Below are 16,877 nucleotides of genomic sequence, written 5' to 3'. Positions count from 1 at the left end.
GTGGGCACCATCTCCTGCTCCTGCATGCGGTTAGATTCCTCCAACTGCAACAGCAGGTGCTGGGTCCTCGCCGACAACCCATGTAGTCCCTGGCTCTGCGACTGCTTCTCCACTATAGATGCGACTGATGTTCCAAAAGCCCAAAACCCGCCTGGAAGGCAGCTAGTCACTGGGAGTCGGCCTGCCCTCCGACCGATCGCTGACCGGGAGTTTCTACCTCCACATGATGTACCCCTGCATGTGTGTGGTGTACACCTGATAGTGTCCCAGGAGCCTCTTCACTGAAGTACCCAACCAAGGTGTGTGTCTCCGTGTTGGTGGAGGGCGTTGGAGACAGCTGTGACGGGAAGTCCGTGTCACCCCTGAATTCAAGGTCTAGCGTGTCCCGGGATGCAGGGCGATGGCCCTCATCCGTGTCGATGGCGTCCTCGTCGCTGATCTGCCCAGGGGTTATTGCTGTGCTGGAGTTTCCCAAAGGTCAGGTCAAGAGACTGTGTCGTGGCACCATTTAGCACTGATCCACATAAACATGGACCAGGTGTACCAGGCAGCACGGTAGCACAAGTGGATAGCACTGTGGCTTCACAGCGCCAGGGTCCCAGGTTCGATTCCCCGCTGGGTCACTACCTGTGCGGCGTCTGCACGTTCTCCCCGTGTCTGCGTGGGTTTCCTCCGGATGCTCCGGTTTCCTGCCACAGTCCAAAGACGTGGTGGATTGGCCATCGAAATTGCCCTGAGTGTCCAAAAAGGTTAGGAGGGGTTATTGGGATAGGGTGGAAGTGAGGGCTTAAGTGGGTCAGTGCAGACTCGATGGGCTGAATGGCCTCCTTCTGCACTGTATGTTCTATGTAACAGCACCTTGGGGCATTTTCCAGGACATAGGAAGCCGCATGGTGGTCGGACCCTGGTACCACCAATGCCACCCAGGCCCCTTGGCACTGCTCGCCTGGCACATTGGCAATGCCATGAAGGCATCCTGACCATGTGTTACTGCAAGGTCGGCAGAGTACAGCCAGGTGTCAGTGCCATGATGACCAGCTGGCAAATTGCCCGTGCCTGGGATCAGGCTGGGGATTCCTTGCCCTCATCAGACTCTCATGAGGGGGGCTCGAGGACCTCATATTCAGGACGTTGGGGAATCCGGAGGCCGCGGTGGGAGTCGAGAGATGGAGGCAGCATTTACAGATCACCCCCCGATCTCTCCCTGCACTGACGAGCTCAGCTCCCAGGAAGTGAATGTAAGAGCAGCCTCGGAGCCTCTTTTCTCACCGCGGCCAATAAACCCAGAGTGCTGGTTAATAACGGGGTCATTTTCAGCGCTGCAGGCTCCGGGAAACACCCCACTAAACATGACCCTGTTCATTTCCAGTTACATCGCGCCCTGAGTAAATCAGTCGCTGCAGAAATGTTGTGGTGATTGGAGGGCCAGAGACAGATAGTTGGGATTTTGAAAGTACCGTTGTAAGTGAATTGGGGAATAGGTTTTTCCAGGGATGGATACAGAAGGGGGTAGTTGGGGTGTGGAAGGGGGATGTGGGTGGGCAGTGATACAAGGAAGTGATCAGAGATGGTCTTATCTGTGATTGAAACTCTGGGAGTACTGAGACCACGTGAGATGGTAAGGTCACGGGGGAATATGGGTTGGAGAATTGTGATTGTGATGATTTAATCCCAGCAACTTTCAGTTTCTTTTCTGATTTGAATCTTGTAAACTCAGAGATTCCAGATAAAACTGATCATTTTAAAATGATTGATAATTGTCTTTGAATCCAATCTTCTGCTGATCTGTATAGAACCTTAGTTAGGCCACACTTGGAGTATAGTGTTCAATTCTGGTCGCCACACTACCAGAAGGATGTGGAGGCTTTAGAGAGGGTGCAGAAGAGATTTACCAGAATGTTGCCTGGTATGGAGGGCATAAGCTATGAGGAGCGATTGAATAAACTCGGTTTGTTCTCACTGGAACGAAGGAGGTTGAGGGGCGACCTGATAGAGGTATACAAAATTATGAGGGGCATAGACAGAGTGGATAGTCAGAGGCTTTTCCCCAGGGTAGAGGGGTCAATTACTAGGGGGCATAGGTTTAAGGTGAGAGGGGCAAAGTTTAGAGTAGATGTACGAGGCAAGTTTTTTACGCAGAGGGTAGTGGGTGCCTGGAACTCACTACCGGAGGAGGTAGTGGAAGCAGGGACGATAGGGACATTTAAGGGGCATCTTGACAAATATATGAATAGGATGGGAATAGAAGGATACGGACCCAGGAAGTGTAGAAGATTGTAGTTTAGTCGGGCAGTATGGTCGGCACGGGCTTGGAGGGCCGAAGGGCCTGTTCCTGTGCTGTACATTTCTTTGTTCTTTGTTCTTTGTTGTCATTGATTGACAGGCCAACCAGCCAATCATGGCAATCACTTGCTGAAATGCAGCCAATCAGCTGATGGAGAGGAGGGACATTTGCAAAGCACACACGAGACACATACTGAATATTCTTAATGTTTATTACCTTTTACAGATTTACATTGTCAGAAAAAAGACTTGAATAAACAGCCCAGCCAGAGGAAGCTGGAGAAATTCACAGGGACAATGGAGGTTTATTAAAACACTGGTGGAGATTTTCTCAATAACATGAGAATCCTGTCCTTTTAAACAGTGACTAAACCTTAAATTGTAACTGCAGGGTGAGCAGGAAGGAGGTCTGGTTTCCTGGAGCAGAGACTTCAGGGGTCACGTTATTTTTCTACAGCTGACAGTCTTCAGCATTTTAGAGAGATTTTACCTGGCATCACGAGTCTGCACTGTCCCATCAAACATTCCCAGGACAGGTACAGCACGGGGTTACATACAGCTTAAAGCTGAATCTACACTGTCCCCATCAACGCCCCAGGACAGGTACAGCATGAGATTAGATACAGATTAAAGCTCTCTCTACACTACCCCAAAACCTGATGCTCAGAAGTGTCTCGGACCCAGTCCCGAGAAGGAAGAGAGTTGTAATTCAGTGCTGACAATGACCTTTGTCCTCCCAGCTCACCCCTGTTCTATGTAAAGTTGTGTCTCCTCTGTGGACTGTCTCTGACACTCTACGCACATTCTGACCTCCTGATGCTCTTGCTGAGGGCAGAGGAGAGGCTCACGTGGGTGAGGGCACAGGAGAAGCGGGCATTGGACTCCCAGGCAGAGCCAGAGAGGGTCAGCAGGCTGCTGACGCTGTAGGTGTTGTCCGAAGCTCGCAGGTAGTTGCTGGTCTGAACCCCGTCCGAAATGGCTGCACCGTCCTTCTTCCACTCCACCACCACCTCATCGGGATAGAAGTGATTGGCAAGGCACACCAGGGTGGCAGTGCCCTTGGTCTTGACCTCCTCCACGGAGGGGGGCAGCAGGGTCAGTGTTGGTTCTGACTTGTTTCTGCCTGGAAAAGAGAAGTAATTTAATTGTTGTGTATTAGTGAATCCTGTGTACATTTGAGTGTTCTGATATATATTTTAGTCTGATGATTGTATATTAGAATATAGGCAGTATAGATTTCAAATGGGAAAATATTTCCTGATGAACCTGAATGAATATTTTGAGGAGGTAACAGAGAGAGCAGACACTGAGTGCAGTAGATGTAATTTACTTGGATTTTTCAAAAGACCTTCGGTAAGGTTCCCCAGAATAGATTAACGAATAAGTCAGAGAATGTGGAGTCGGGGATAAGTGGCGGAATGGATTGCTCGCTGTCTTCAAGACAGAAAGTAGAGAATGGGAGTAAAGGGTCGATTTTCAGAGTGGCAGAGGGTGGGAAATGGTGTTCCCCAAGGATCAGTGCTGGGATCTCTGCTGTTCACAGTTTACATTCAAAATTTGGACTTTGCATTTAAATTCGAGGTGTTGATACTAAATTCAAGGTTTGTCAGAAACAATCGGAGTGTAGTGTATATTAATGCATTGTTTTTTCTATGTTTGTAGTGTATATCTTTCTGTGTTCAATGTACAAATAATTATATTCTGGACTCTCGTCTGCTCTGTGTATATTTGTTCGTTCCGTGTATATTTTTCTGTTCTGTATATATTTGTGTGTTAGGTTTATATTTGTGTGCTCTGTGTATATTTGTTTTCTCTGTGTACATTTGTGTGCTCTGTGTATATTTGTGTGCTCTGTGTATGTGTGTGTTCTGTGTATATTTGTGTGTTTGTGTATATTTGTGTGCTCTGTGTATATTTGTGTGTTCTGTGTATATTTGTGTGCTCTGTGTATATGTGTGTTCTGTGTATATTTATGTGCTCTATGTATATTTGTGTGCTCTGTGTATGTGTGTGTTCTGTGTATATTTGTGTGTTTGTGTATATTTGTGTGCTCTGTGTATATTTGTGTGCTCTGTGTATATTTGTGTGTTCTGTGTATATTTGTGTGTTCTGTGTATATTTGTGTGTTCTGTGTATATTTGTGTGTTCTGTGTATATTTGTGTGTTTTGTGTGCTCTGTGTATGTTTGTGTGCTCTGTGTATGTTTGTGTGCTCTGTGTATGTTTGTGTGCTCTGTGTATATTTGTTTTCTCTGTGTACATTTGTGTGCTCTGTGTATATTTGTGTGCTCTGTGTATGTGTGTGTTCTGTGTATATTTGTGTGTTTGTGTATATTTGTGTGCTCTGTGTATATTTGTGTGCTCTGTGTATATTTGTGTGTTCTGTGTATATTTGTGTGTTCTGTGTATATTTGTGTGTTCTGTGTATATTTGTGTGTTCTGTGTATATTTGTGTGCTCTGTGTATATGTGTGTTCTGTGTATATTTGTGTGTTTTGTGTGCTCTGTGTATGTTTGTGTGCTCTGTGTATGTTTGTGTGCTCTGTGTATGTTTGTGTGCTCCGTGTGTATTTATGTTCTCTATATTTATTTATCTTCTCTGTGTATATTCATGTCTCTGTGTTTATAAATAGGAACAGTAAAGGATCTAAAACTGTAATAGCTGTTGTGCACGGACCCATGGTATAAGCTCAGAAGTGCTTGATTGCATAAATGCAGAAATTAGGCAAGTGTGTAGCAAAAGCAAAGTACTATTAATGGAGGCTTTTAACTTTCACATAGATTGGAGTAGGCAGTCAAGCACCTGTCCGAAAGGTAGTGAATATTTCCAGTGTGTCAGGAATAATTTCCTACAGCAATGTGTCCTGGATGTAACAAGGGAACAGACAGCAATATTGGATTTAGCAATGAGTCGGATTTAGTTAGTCACCTAATTATGCGTGAACATTTATCAAATTGTGATAATAACATATTCAAGTTCAATGGACCGTTTGAAAGTGAAAAGCACAAATCAGCAGGAAGAAGTTTAGATTTAGATAAGGCCGCCTTGAATGAGATGAGACAGAGACTGTCCACAGTAAACTGGGAAATTCTGCTAATGGGTAAAACAACTGAAGAATAGTGGAATATAAAAGCACTGCTGCCTCACAAAGCCAGGGACCCGGGTTCGATTCTGACCTCGGGTGATTGTGTGGAGTTTGCATGGGTTTCCTCTGGGTGCACCTGTTTCCTCCCACAGTCCAAACATGTGCAGGTTTGGTTGATTGGCTTTGCAAAAATGCCCCGAGGTGGGGTTGCGATGTAGGGTGGGGGATTGTGCCTTGTTAGGATGCTCTTTCAGAGGATCGGTGCAGACGCAATGGGCCAAATGACCCCCTTTTGCACTGTAGGGAGTCTATGATTCTATGATTCTGTGAAATGGCAGACATGTTGAAGAATTACTTTGCTTCAGTATTTCCAGTAGAAAAGGAGAGCTTGGCGGAAGTCCCGACAACATTAATAGTGGAGCAGGGACAGGGACTAAATAGAATTAACGTGCGTAAAACATCAATAATCAGGAAATTAATGGAACTAAAAAGTGAAAAGTCGCCAGGACCCGACAGTTTCCATCCGAGGAAGTAGATGAGCACATGGTAGATGCCCTAACTATAATCATTCAGAGTTCCCTAGATTCAGGAGTCATCCCTCTGGATTGGAAAATTGCTCATGTCATTCTGCTTTTTAAGAAGGAGGATAGAGGAAAACCAAGGATTTACAGACCTGTTAGCCTAACATCTGTGGTGGGAAATTGTTGGTGACCATAATCAAGGATAGGGAAACTGAACACCTCAAAGAAATTTCAGTTAATCAGGGAGAGCCAGCATGGGTTGATGACAGGTAGGTCATGCCTGATATAATTCGTGAATAGTGGACAGGGGAATGTGTCAGGATGTTGCTTATATGTACTTCCAGAAGACATCTGATGAAGTCTCACATAAGAGACTGTTTTCTAAGGTAGAACTCCACGGAATTGAGGGAAAATTACTGACATGGCTGGGAAATTGGATGAATAGAAGACATCAGAAAGCAGGGGCAATGAGTAGGTATTCAAATTCTGGGTGTACCACACATTAGGAAGGACATTTTGGCCTTGGGGGAGTGCAACGTATGGTTACAAGAATGTTATTGGGATTTAAGGGGTTAGGTTGTGAGGATAGACTGCACAAATTAGGCCTGTTTTCTTCAGAATTTACATGGTTAAGGGGGGATCTAATCAAAGTCTTCAAGATGTTGACAGGAAATCACAGGATAGATAAAGATAGACTATTTCCACTGGTTGGAGATTCTAGAACTAGGGGACAGAGTTTAAAGATTAAGTCTGGACCGTTCAGGAGCGATGTTAGAAAGCATTTCTTCACTCAAAGGATGGTAGAGATTTGAAACTCGCTTCCACAAATGGCAATTGATACGAGATCAGTTGTTAATCAGCTGTTCGTTGTATATATAAATGATTTGGAGGAAAATGTAATTGGTCGATTAGTAAGTTTGCAGACGACACAAAGTTTGGTGGCAATGCGGATAGCGATGAGGACTGCAGAGGATACAGCAGGATTTAGATCGTTTGGAGACTTGGGCAGGGAGATGGCAGATGGAGTTTAATCTGGACAAATGTGAGGTAATGCATTTTGGAATGTCTAATACAGGTAGGGAATATACAGTGAATGGTAGAACCCTCAAGAGTATTGACAGTCAGAGAGATCTAGGTGTACAGGTCCACAGGTCACTGAAAGGGGCAACACAGGTGGAGAAGGTAGTCAAGAAGGCATACGGAATGCTTGCCTTCATTGGCCAGGGCATTGAGTATAAAAAATGGCAAGTCATGTTGCAGCTGTAAAGAACCTTAGTTAGGCCACACTTGGAGTATAGTGTTCAATTCTGGTCACCACACTACCAGAAGGATGTGGAGGCTTTAGAGAGGGTGCAGAAGAGATTTACCAGGATGTTGCCTGGTATGGAGGGCATTAGCTATGAGGAGAAGTTGAATAAACTTGGTTTGTTCTCACTGGAACGACAGAGATTGAGGGGCGACCTGATAGAGGTCTACAAAATTATGAGGGGCATAGACAGGGTGGATAGTCAGAGACTTTTCCCCAGAGTAGAGGGGCCAATTACTAGGGGGCATAGGTTTAAGGTGCGAGGGGCAAGGTTTAGAAGAGATGTATGAGGCAAGTTTTTTACACAGAGGGTAGTGGGTGCCTGGAACTCGCTGCCGGAGGAGGTGGTGGAAGCAGGGACGATAGTGACATTTAAGGGGCATCTTGACAAATACATGAATAGGATGGGAATAGAGGGATACGGACCCCGGAAGTGTAGAAGATTTTAGTTTAGACGGGCAGCATGGTCGGCGCAGGCTTGGAGGGCCGAAGGGCCTGTTCCTGTGCTGTACTTTTCCTTGTTCTTTCTTCCATTTGAGATGGATCCATATTTGTTAAGCAGAGATATTAAGGTATATGGGTCAAAGGCAGGTATATGGAGTTAGGTCAGAGATCAGCCATAATCTCATTGAATGCAGAGCAGGCTGGAGGGGCTGAATGGCCTACTCCTCTTCCTATGTCCTATATGGGAAGAGGGCGGGAAATGTAGTTGAAGCCCAAGATCAGTCATGATCCTACTGAATGGTGCAGCAGGCTCAATGGGCCGAATAATCTATGCCTGCTCCTATTTCTTGTGGTCTTGTGTTCCAGAACATACTCCTCGCCAAATTGTTCCAGTTTAGCTATAAACTGGCATCGACCCAACAATGTGGAAAATTACCCAGGGATGTCCTGTCCACAATAAGCGGGACAAATCCAATCCGGACAATTACTGCCCCATCAGCCTATTCTCGTTCATCAGCAAAATGATGGGTGTTGTTATCGACAGTGCTATCAACACTTACTCAGCAATAACCTGCTCACTGACACTCAGTTAAGGATCTGCCAGGGTCACTTCGCTCCTGACCGCATTACAGCCTTGGTTCAAACATGGACAAAAGAGCTGAACTCCCGAGGTGAGGCCAGAGTGACAGCCCTTGACATCGAGGCAGCATTTGACCAAGTTTGGCATCAAGGAGCCCAAGCAAAACTGGAGTCAATGGGAATCAGAGGGAAAACTCTCCGCTGGTCGGGTCATACCCAGCACAAAGGAAGATGGCTGTTGTTTGGGGTTTCAACTCTACAATCTATGGCCAGGATTTTCCCGGAATTAGCAGGGTGGCAAGAGCGTCGTGAACCACTCCGGCGTCGGGTCGCACGGAAGTTGCGGAATCCACCGCACTTCCGGGGGCCAGGCCGGCACTGGAGGGGTTGACGCCACGCCAACCGGTGCCGAAGGGCCACCGGGGCTGGTGCGAGTTTGCGCGTGCGTAGAACCGCCGGCATGTTCTGCCGCATGCGTAGGGGGTTTCTTCTACGCGCCGACCATCGCTGAACCTTACAGAGGCCGACACGGAGGGAAAGCGTGCCCCCATGGCACAGGCCCGCACGCAAATCGGTGGGCCTTAATCGCGGGCCAGGCCACCGGGGCCGGATCCCCCCACGCCCCCCCCCCCCCCCCCCGAGGACCCTGCTAGATGGCTGACAAGCCAGGTCCCGCCGGAATGGACCATGTCCATTTCACGCCGGCGGGTCTGGCCAGGAACGCGCGACCGCTCGGCCCATCAGGGCCTGGAGAATTGCCGGAGGGGTCGCAGCCAACGGCCCCCGACCGGCGCGACATGATCCCCGCCCCCGCCCGAAAACCGGCGTTGGAGAATTCGGCAGCCGGTATCGGAACGGGGGTGTGGGATTCACGCCGCCCCCCCCCCCCCAGGGATTCTCCGACCCGGCGGGGGGTCGGAGAATCCTGCCCTATATTAATGAGCTGCTGAAAGCGAGGACAACAGGGGCGGGATTCTCCAATCCCGCGGCAGGGTGTCCACGCCGTTGTAAACGCCGTCGCGTTTTACGATGGCGTGAATGGGCAGCTTACACGTCTAATTCTGGCCCCTACAGGGGGCCAGCACGGCGCTGGAGTGGTTCGCGCCGCTCCAGCTCAGATCCTGGTGCGAACTGGGCTCCGCAGGATCCGCGCATGCGCAGTTGCGCCGGCGGCAACGAGGACATGCGCAGTGGCGCAGCGCAAACGCGCGCATGTGCAATGGCCACCTTCAACGCACCGGCCTCGATGCAACTTGGCGCAGGACTACAGGGGCCGGTGCGTAGGAAAGGAGGCCCCCAGCCACAGAGGCCGGCCCGCTGATCGGTCAGGCCACATCGGAGGCCCCCCCGGGGTCGGAACCCCCTACCCCCCCAACAGGCTGCCACCCGACCCTTACACACCAATGTCCCACCAGCCCAGAGCAGTTAGAACAGTGCCGGCGGGACTGGGATCTTTCCTATGGCCGCTCGGCCCATCCAGGCCAGAGAATCGACGGGCTGGCCATGTAGAGCATCCCGCGACCGCGCTGCGGCAACCATGCTGGCGCCAATTCTCCGCACTGCGGAGAATCGCGTGCTGGCGTCGGGGCAGCGTGGCGCGATTCGCGCAGCCTGCCGGAGAATCCCGCCCACGGATTTTGGATTTTCCTCCATTTTGGATTGTTCCTCCATTTTGGATACAACAAGTTGGTCAGAACAGAACAGACTGTCTGGTATCAGCTGAACTCCATTTTGGACAAAACAGACAAATCAGACATACCCTAATGACACTGGCCCCCTTATCTGCTGTGCTCGCTCCCAGGAATAACTCATGGTCATCTGACATTGGTTCCTGATCATTAACAGTTGCTGTTCCGTCGGCCTACAGAGATAACTCATGGCTTTCGGACAGAAACTTCATTAACTTCTGCCTCAGTAACATTTGTCAGGTTGGTCAGTGGATATAACTCAGAGGCAACGGAGGGGCTCCAGATAACAGAACTTGTAAAGTTTACAGGATATGTGTTATCTGATTGGCCTTGCTGAATTAGGCCTTCATTAAACTAAAATGTAGGCCTGAGACCAGGTGAATGAGAGACAGCCAATTATCACAGAATTGTCAATCCATCAAGGCAACTGGAATATTCCCTTTTTGCGATCAGCAGAAAGAGCAAATAGCAGAGGACCGTGGTGCCACAGAACTGAAGCAGAACCACAGATGAAATGAAATGAATGAAAATTGCTTATTGTCACAAGTAGGCTTCAAATGAAGTTACTGTGTAAAGCCCCTAGTCGCCACATTCCGGCGCCTGTTCGGGGAGGCTGGTACAGGAATTGAACCACGCTGCTGGCCTGCCTTGGTCTGCTTCCAAAGCCAGCAATTTAGCCCTGTGCTAAACCAGCCCCAGATGTTAATATAGTGATCTATCTTATCATTGTTACAAAGAAGTGATTACTTTTGACTCTGTATTGCACTTTGTAACAGTTTATGGTAACTGTAATGACACAAGTTTTAGCTTATTGTTATTTTCCAACACTATGTATTAACTAAAACATATGTAGAGAGTGGTGTAGAATGTCACATTCTAAACTGTGATTAATGCCATACATTTATGCAATAAATTCTTCTGTATAACCTTTATAAATGGTAGTTATGGCTGCACACTTATATTAAGGAAACACTTTGTATCACCCGAAGTATAATTTGTATTATAATCTTTTTATACCAAGCATTTTAAAATATTCTGTGAATTAGGAGCTGTGACCCGATTATACTGAGTTTGTAAAGCAAAACGATCCAATGCAGCTTTTAAGACTCGCAGTAAAAAGCTAGTTTAGGGCTCATGGCCAGATAGCCGATCAGAGTGAAACTGAGGGTGGGATTCTCCGGCCCACCAGGCCAGTTTTCTGACACGACCCCCCCCCCCGCCCGCCCGCAGCGGTATCCTCCATTCCGGCTGCTGGCATCAGCCGTTATCAGAGGGAAGGACTTGGCAGACATAAATTCTCCTCCTATGGGATGAAGGAGTCTTCGGCTAGCAAATGTCTAGACGCGTGACCTATTACCAATTCTAACGGGGCGATTCTCCGATATGCAGCCCAAGTGTTCGCGCCGTCGTGACCGGGCCCAGGTACGACCGATTCTGGCCTGCACAGGGGGCCAGCACGGCGCTGGAGCAGTTCACGCCGTTCCAGCCTCCTTTCGCGGTGCCAAATGGGCGCCACGCCAACCTGCGCATGCGCGGGGGACATCTTTAGCGTGCTGGCCCCGACCAACATGGGGTCGGTGTTCAGGGGCCGGCCGTGCCAGGAAGTAGGCCCGGGGGGGGTTGAGGCCGGCCGGTGGGCCCTGATCGCGGGCCAAACCACATTGGAGGCACTCCCGTTGAAGGAGCCCCCCCCGCACAGGCCGCCCCCGACCGTTCCCGCTGGCAGCGACCAGGGGTGAATGGCGCCGGTGGGACTCTGTCGTATCGGTGCGGCCGCTCGGCCCATCCGGGCTGGAGAATCGGATTTCAGTGGCCCGCCACTGGCGCCGCGCGTGCCAGCGCAAATGGCACCAATTCTCCGCACCTCGGAGAATCGCACACTTGTGTTGGGGCGTCGTGGCGCCATTGCAGCGATTCTCCGGCCTGGCGCGGGGTTCGGAGAATCACCCCCTAAATGTCACGGGAGACTCCTCGGACATGAAGGATAATAGCGTCACCATGGAAACCTTGAGGGTATTGTATAACCATTACTTGTTAGGAAAAGGCCAGGCTACAGAATAGTGGGAGGAGAAAAGAGCAGTGTCTAAAATATAAAATATATAACCTGTGCTCTTGTGTCTATAAGCTGAGATCGGTTTGGTCCGACTCCTTGCGTGAAGGGAAAGGCAGACGTCTCCCGGCCACCTTGAGATCTCCAATAAAATCTATGAACAGAATTTGTTGTGCTTGATCCTGGTCTACTTTTTTGGAGCCTATCAAATGGATTGAGAGTATTGTAGCTACATTTGCTAATGATAAAATTATAGGTAGGAAAGCAAGTTGTGAGGAGGATACAGAGTCTGAAAAGGGACATTGATAGATTCAGTGAGTGGGGAGAACATTTGACAGATGGAGTATAATGTGGGGCAATGTGAGATTGTCCACTTTGTTAGGGAAAATAGAAAAGCAGCATAATATTGAAATGGAGAGAGACTGCAGAAAGCTGTGGTACAGAGGGATCGGGGTGTCCTTGTGTATGAATCACAGAAAGTTAACCTGCAGGTACAGCAAGTGATTAGGAAGGTAAATGGAATGTTGTCCTTTATTACAAGGGGGATGGAGCATAAAAGTCGGGAAGTCTTGCTCCATCGATACAGCACATTGGTGAGACTATACCGTGAGTACTGAGTACAGTGTTGGTCTCCTTACTTAAGGACAGATATTCCGACATTGGAAGAAGTTCAGACAAGGTTCACTGGGCTGATTCCACTGAGGAATGGAATGTCTGATGAGGAAAGATTGAGCTGGTTGGGTCTGTCCTCATTGCAGAATGAGAGGTGATCTTATTGAAACATATAAGATTCCGAGGGGGCTTGACAGGGTGGATGCTGAGAGAATGTTTCCCCTCGTGGGGAATCTAGAATTAGTGGACAGTTTAAAAATAAGGGATCTCCATTTAAGGCGGAGATGAGGAGGAATTTCTTCTCCCAGAGGGTCGTTAGTTTTGGAATTCTCTTTCCCAGAGAGCAATGCAGGCTAGGACATTGACTATATTAAAGGCTGAATTGGACGGATTTTTGATTGATGAGGGGGGTCAAGGGTTATGGGGACTGGCAGGAAAGTGGAGTTCAGGCCATTTTTAAAGTTCCTGGGCACGACTCTCCGGTCACTGATACCAAAATCATGTTCGGCGATCGGCCAGAGAATCAAATATTCGCGCTGCAATCAGGGGCGGCGCCGCTTTCGCGATGCTCCGCCCTCTCCAAAGCAGTGTACTGCCGTATGGACGGCCTCTGGACGTTGCCTGATGCCCTCCCCCTGATGCTCCGCCCCCAACCGGCCGTGTTCCCGACAGCATGGGTCTCTCAAGCTATTCTTTGTCGGGAACTCACCGTGGCGGCTACGGACTGAGTCCAGCCCCGCCACAGTCGGGGGAGAGCCGATCCCCTGGCTGGGGAGGTCTTTCGCGGGGCTGGGAGAACAGTTGGGGGTGGTCGGGGGTCGCGAGCCGGCCAAAGAAGGGACAGTTTTGGCAGGCCGGATCCATGTGTGGCCGGCGCCATGTTGCACGACTCAGCCGTTGCAGGCCCCCACCGTGCGCATGCGTGGCCATGGACCCGACAATTCTCCGGCGGTATCGATAGCTAGAGCCAGGGGCTCTATGCTACCTGCCTGCTAGCCCCCCACCATATGGAGGATCGGTGGCCATTTTGCGCCGAATTTCCGGTCGCAAAATGCCACCGATCCCACACCGTTGTCAGGGTCTAGCCTGAAAATTGGAGAATCCAGCCCCCTTTATCGGATGTGTGAGTCTGAAGTGGGAATCTGCCATCCTGACCTTGTCCGGCCTACAAGTAATTCCAGATCCGCAGTAATGTGTTGACTCTGAAAAGTCCTCTGGAATGGCCGAGCAAGACACTCAGTTCAAGGGCAATTAGGGATGGGCAATAAATGCTGGTCCAGTCAGAGATCACACATCACATCAAACAATTAAATATCTCCAGGGATTTTCAGTAATATTGGATCAGGAATAAATATCGGACTGAACTCGACCCAAAGGGAAAGTAACTGAGAGTCTCCCCAAAATCCTGGAACACTGAAGCCACTGGATTGTGAGCCCTGCTGGACCTGTTTGTCATCAGAACTTTGCTAAGAGATAAGCAGGGAGTAGAGAGAGCAGAGTTAAAGCTGGGGGGAAGTGGGACCTCGCTGTCTCACTGTGCTGCTGCTGCTGTGATCAGTTATATCAGAGAGTGTGACAGAGAGCCAGAGCTCACATCAAACTCTGCCCGTGTCTGTCACACGGAGACTGACAGGAGTCTAGTGAGTGATTTCACTCCATGGTCCAGGAATGTGAACACAGTCTGCAAACGTCCAGATCTCCTCGACACGGTGGGTAAAAGCTGCTTACTTATATCTTGCTGCTTAAAGGGGGGAATGGAACTAAAGAAATACAGCTGGGCACCCTGTTCTACACAGTGTTCTTCAATGAACCATTTCATTCACTGCAGCTCCCCACTGACACCTTCAACTATTCAGCATTTGTGTTTGAGAAAGTTTCAGTATTGAAAGGGTTAATAACGGAGGATTGGGATTTACTTACTCAGTCTGAGCTTGGTTCCTTTACCGAACGTGAGCCACACTGGCAGCTTCCAGTACAGGGGCTGTACAAAAACCTCTGCTCTCTGCTTCACTCACTCACTCTCACCCTCTCTCTGTCTCTCTCTGTCTCTCACTCACTCTCACCCTCTCTCTGTCTCTCACTCACTCACTCTCACCCTCTCTCTGACTCTCTGTCTCTCACTCACTCACTCTCACCCTCTCTCTGACTCTCTGTCTCTCACTCACTCACTCGCACCCTCTCTCTGTCTCTCTCTGCTTCACTCACTCACTCTCACCCTCTCTCTGTCTCTCACTCACTCACTCTCACCCTCTCTCTGTCTGTCTCTGTCTCTCACTCACTCATGTCTTTCTCTCTCACTCTCTCACTCTCTGTTTCTCTCAATGTCTCTGTGTTTTGTTGGGAGAGTTGAGAAATCTAATTTTGGATGATAAATCTTTCAGCTGCTCTTCATACGTGGACATGGAGAGTCAGATGGAAACTTGAGGCCTTCAGTGAGCTGTGGACACCACAGGGACTGGAGTGTGTAGTGGACACTGAGAATAATTTGTTCAGTTTCCTATTCTGTATTTATTATATATTATAGAAAACTGTGGGATGTGTCAGTACAGCAGGTGGTGCTATGTGTATTGAGGTTTTTGTAAGGCTCTGTATCACTGTGTAGGGGAAGCTCTGATATTGCATACAGTAATAGTCAGCGACATCCTCATTCTGCACATTGCTGATTGTCAGGGTGAATCGTGTTCCAGATCCACTGCCGGTGAATCGGTCGGATATTCCTGTGAACCGGGTTGATGCCTCGTAGATCAGCAGAGCCGGTTTCTGACCTTCTCGCTGTTGGAACCACTCGATATTATTATCAATGCCTTGACTGGCCGTACAGGTGATAGTTGCGGTCTGGCCCAGGCTCAATGACAACACCGGGGGAGACTGGGTCATGATGATGTCTCCACTGATACCTGAGGGGTAATAGAGAAACAGAGTGAAGTAAGAACTGTCACAGAAAGAGCCTGTACAATGAGATATTGTTGGAGACACTGACTGTTCCTCTGCTTTCAGCATTTTCCCTTCAATCACAAGTCAGTAGAATTGGATTGAAATGGAGAGCAGGAAAATATTCCAGGTGGAAAGAGAGAGATTTGTACCTGCGATGCAGAATGCCAGAGGCCAGATCAGCTGGATGGCTGAAATCATGGTGTCTGCTCCTGTCCCTGTGCCTGGTTACTGATAAACTCTCCCTTCACTGGGCTCTGCTTTATAAAGCTGCAGCCTGTGAGAGTCTCACTGCCCGTTCCTCAGTATGTAAATGGTATGAGGCAGAGACACCACGTCAGCACCTTCACTTCCTCTTCTTCTCTCTACCTCCCTCCCTTAGTATCTGTCCCTCAGTCTCTGCTCTCTCTCACTTCCTCTCCACTTTGGCCTACCTATCAGTTTCTCAATCATCTCTCTCTGTCTCTCCCGCTCTACTCCACCCTCTCTGCACCAGTCTCTGCCTCTCTCCATCTCCCTCTCCATGTGTTCTCTTTCCTATCTCTCTCTCTCTTTTTCTCCCTCCTCCTCTTTTTCTCTCTATCTCCCACTCTCCATCGTTCTGTAATTCTCGAACTCTATAACAGGTGTTGCTACTTTGATTGTAACACTTTTGAGGGCTGGTGCAGCAGTTAAATGCTTCCCTCTCTCTCTCTGTCACAGTCTGTTCCTCGCTCTCTCTTCCCCACACTCTCAGAGGTGGATCACAGTTAAATGCTCCCCTCTCTCTCTCTGTCACAGTCTGTTCCTCGCTCTCTCTTTCCCACACTCTCCCAGGTGAATCACAGTTAAATGCTCCCCTCTCTCTCTCTGTCACAGTCTGTTCCTCGCTCTGTCTTTCCCACACTCTCCCAGGTGGATCACAGTTAAATGCTTCCCCCTCTCTCCCTGTCCCAGTCTGCCCCTCACTCGCTCTTTCCCACACTATCCCAGGTGGATCACAGTTAAATGCTCCCCTCTCTCTCACTCTGTCACAGTCTGTTCCTCGCTCTCTCTTTCCCCACACTCTCCCAGGTGGATCACAGTTAAATGCTCCCGTCTCTCTCACTCTGTCACAGTCTGTTCCTCGCTCTCTCTTTCCCCACACTCTCCCAGGTGGATCACAGCTAAATGCTTCTCTGTCTCTCTCTGTCACAGTCTGTTCCTCGCTCTCTCTTTCCCACACTCTCCCAGGCGGATCACAGTTAAATGCTTCCCTCTCTCTCTCTCTGTCACAATCTGCGCCTCGCTCTCTCTTTCCCACACTCTCCCAGGTGGATCACAGTTAAATGCTCCCCTCTCTCTCTCTGTCATTGTCTGTTCCTCGCTCTCTCTTTCCCACACTCTCCCAGGTGGATCAC

The 16,877-nt window shown here is 49.0% G+C and overlaps 1 long non-coding RNA gene and 1 gene segment (V, D, J or C); one reads left to right on the top strand and one right to left on the bottom strand.

Annotated features, from left to right (window-relative positions):
• Positions 1 to 2,477: 2,477 nt before the first annotated feature.
• LOC140426664 (Ig kappa chain V region Mem5-like) lies at positions 2,478 to 15,788 on the bottom strand. The segment is given in 4 exon segments: positions 2,478 to 3,406; positions 14,488 to 14,520; positions 15,168 to 15,464; positions 15,651 to 15,788. Coding segments are annotated over 4 exon segments (708 nt in total).
• The window catches only part of LOC140426665 (uncharacterized), a 77,030-nt gene continuing 74,218 nt past the window's right edge, over positions 14,066 to 16,877 (top strand). For 2 of the 3 annotated variants that reach the window (XR_011948254.1, XR_011948256.1), the window contains exon 1: positions 14,066 to 14,276. This is a non-coding gene — a long non-coding RNA (uncharacterized lncRNA). The remainder of the gene's footprint in view (positions 14,277 to 16,877) is intronic. The other variant, XR_011948255.1, reaches the window with a different exon arrangement.

The sequence above is a fragment of the Scyliorhinus torazame genome, chromosome 7 (assembly GCF_047496885.1).
Source record: "Scyliorhinus torazame isolate Kashiwa2021f chromosome 7, sScyTor2.1, whole genome shotgun sequence".
Taxonomy (NCBI): domain Eukaryota; kingdom Metazoa; phylum Chordata; class Chondrichthyes; order Carcharhiniformes; family Scyliorhinidae; genus Scyliorhinus; species Scyliorhinus torazame.
The sequence above is the reverse complement of the archived record's forward strand: the minus strand, read 5'-3'. Positions and strand labels throughout refer to the sequence as shown.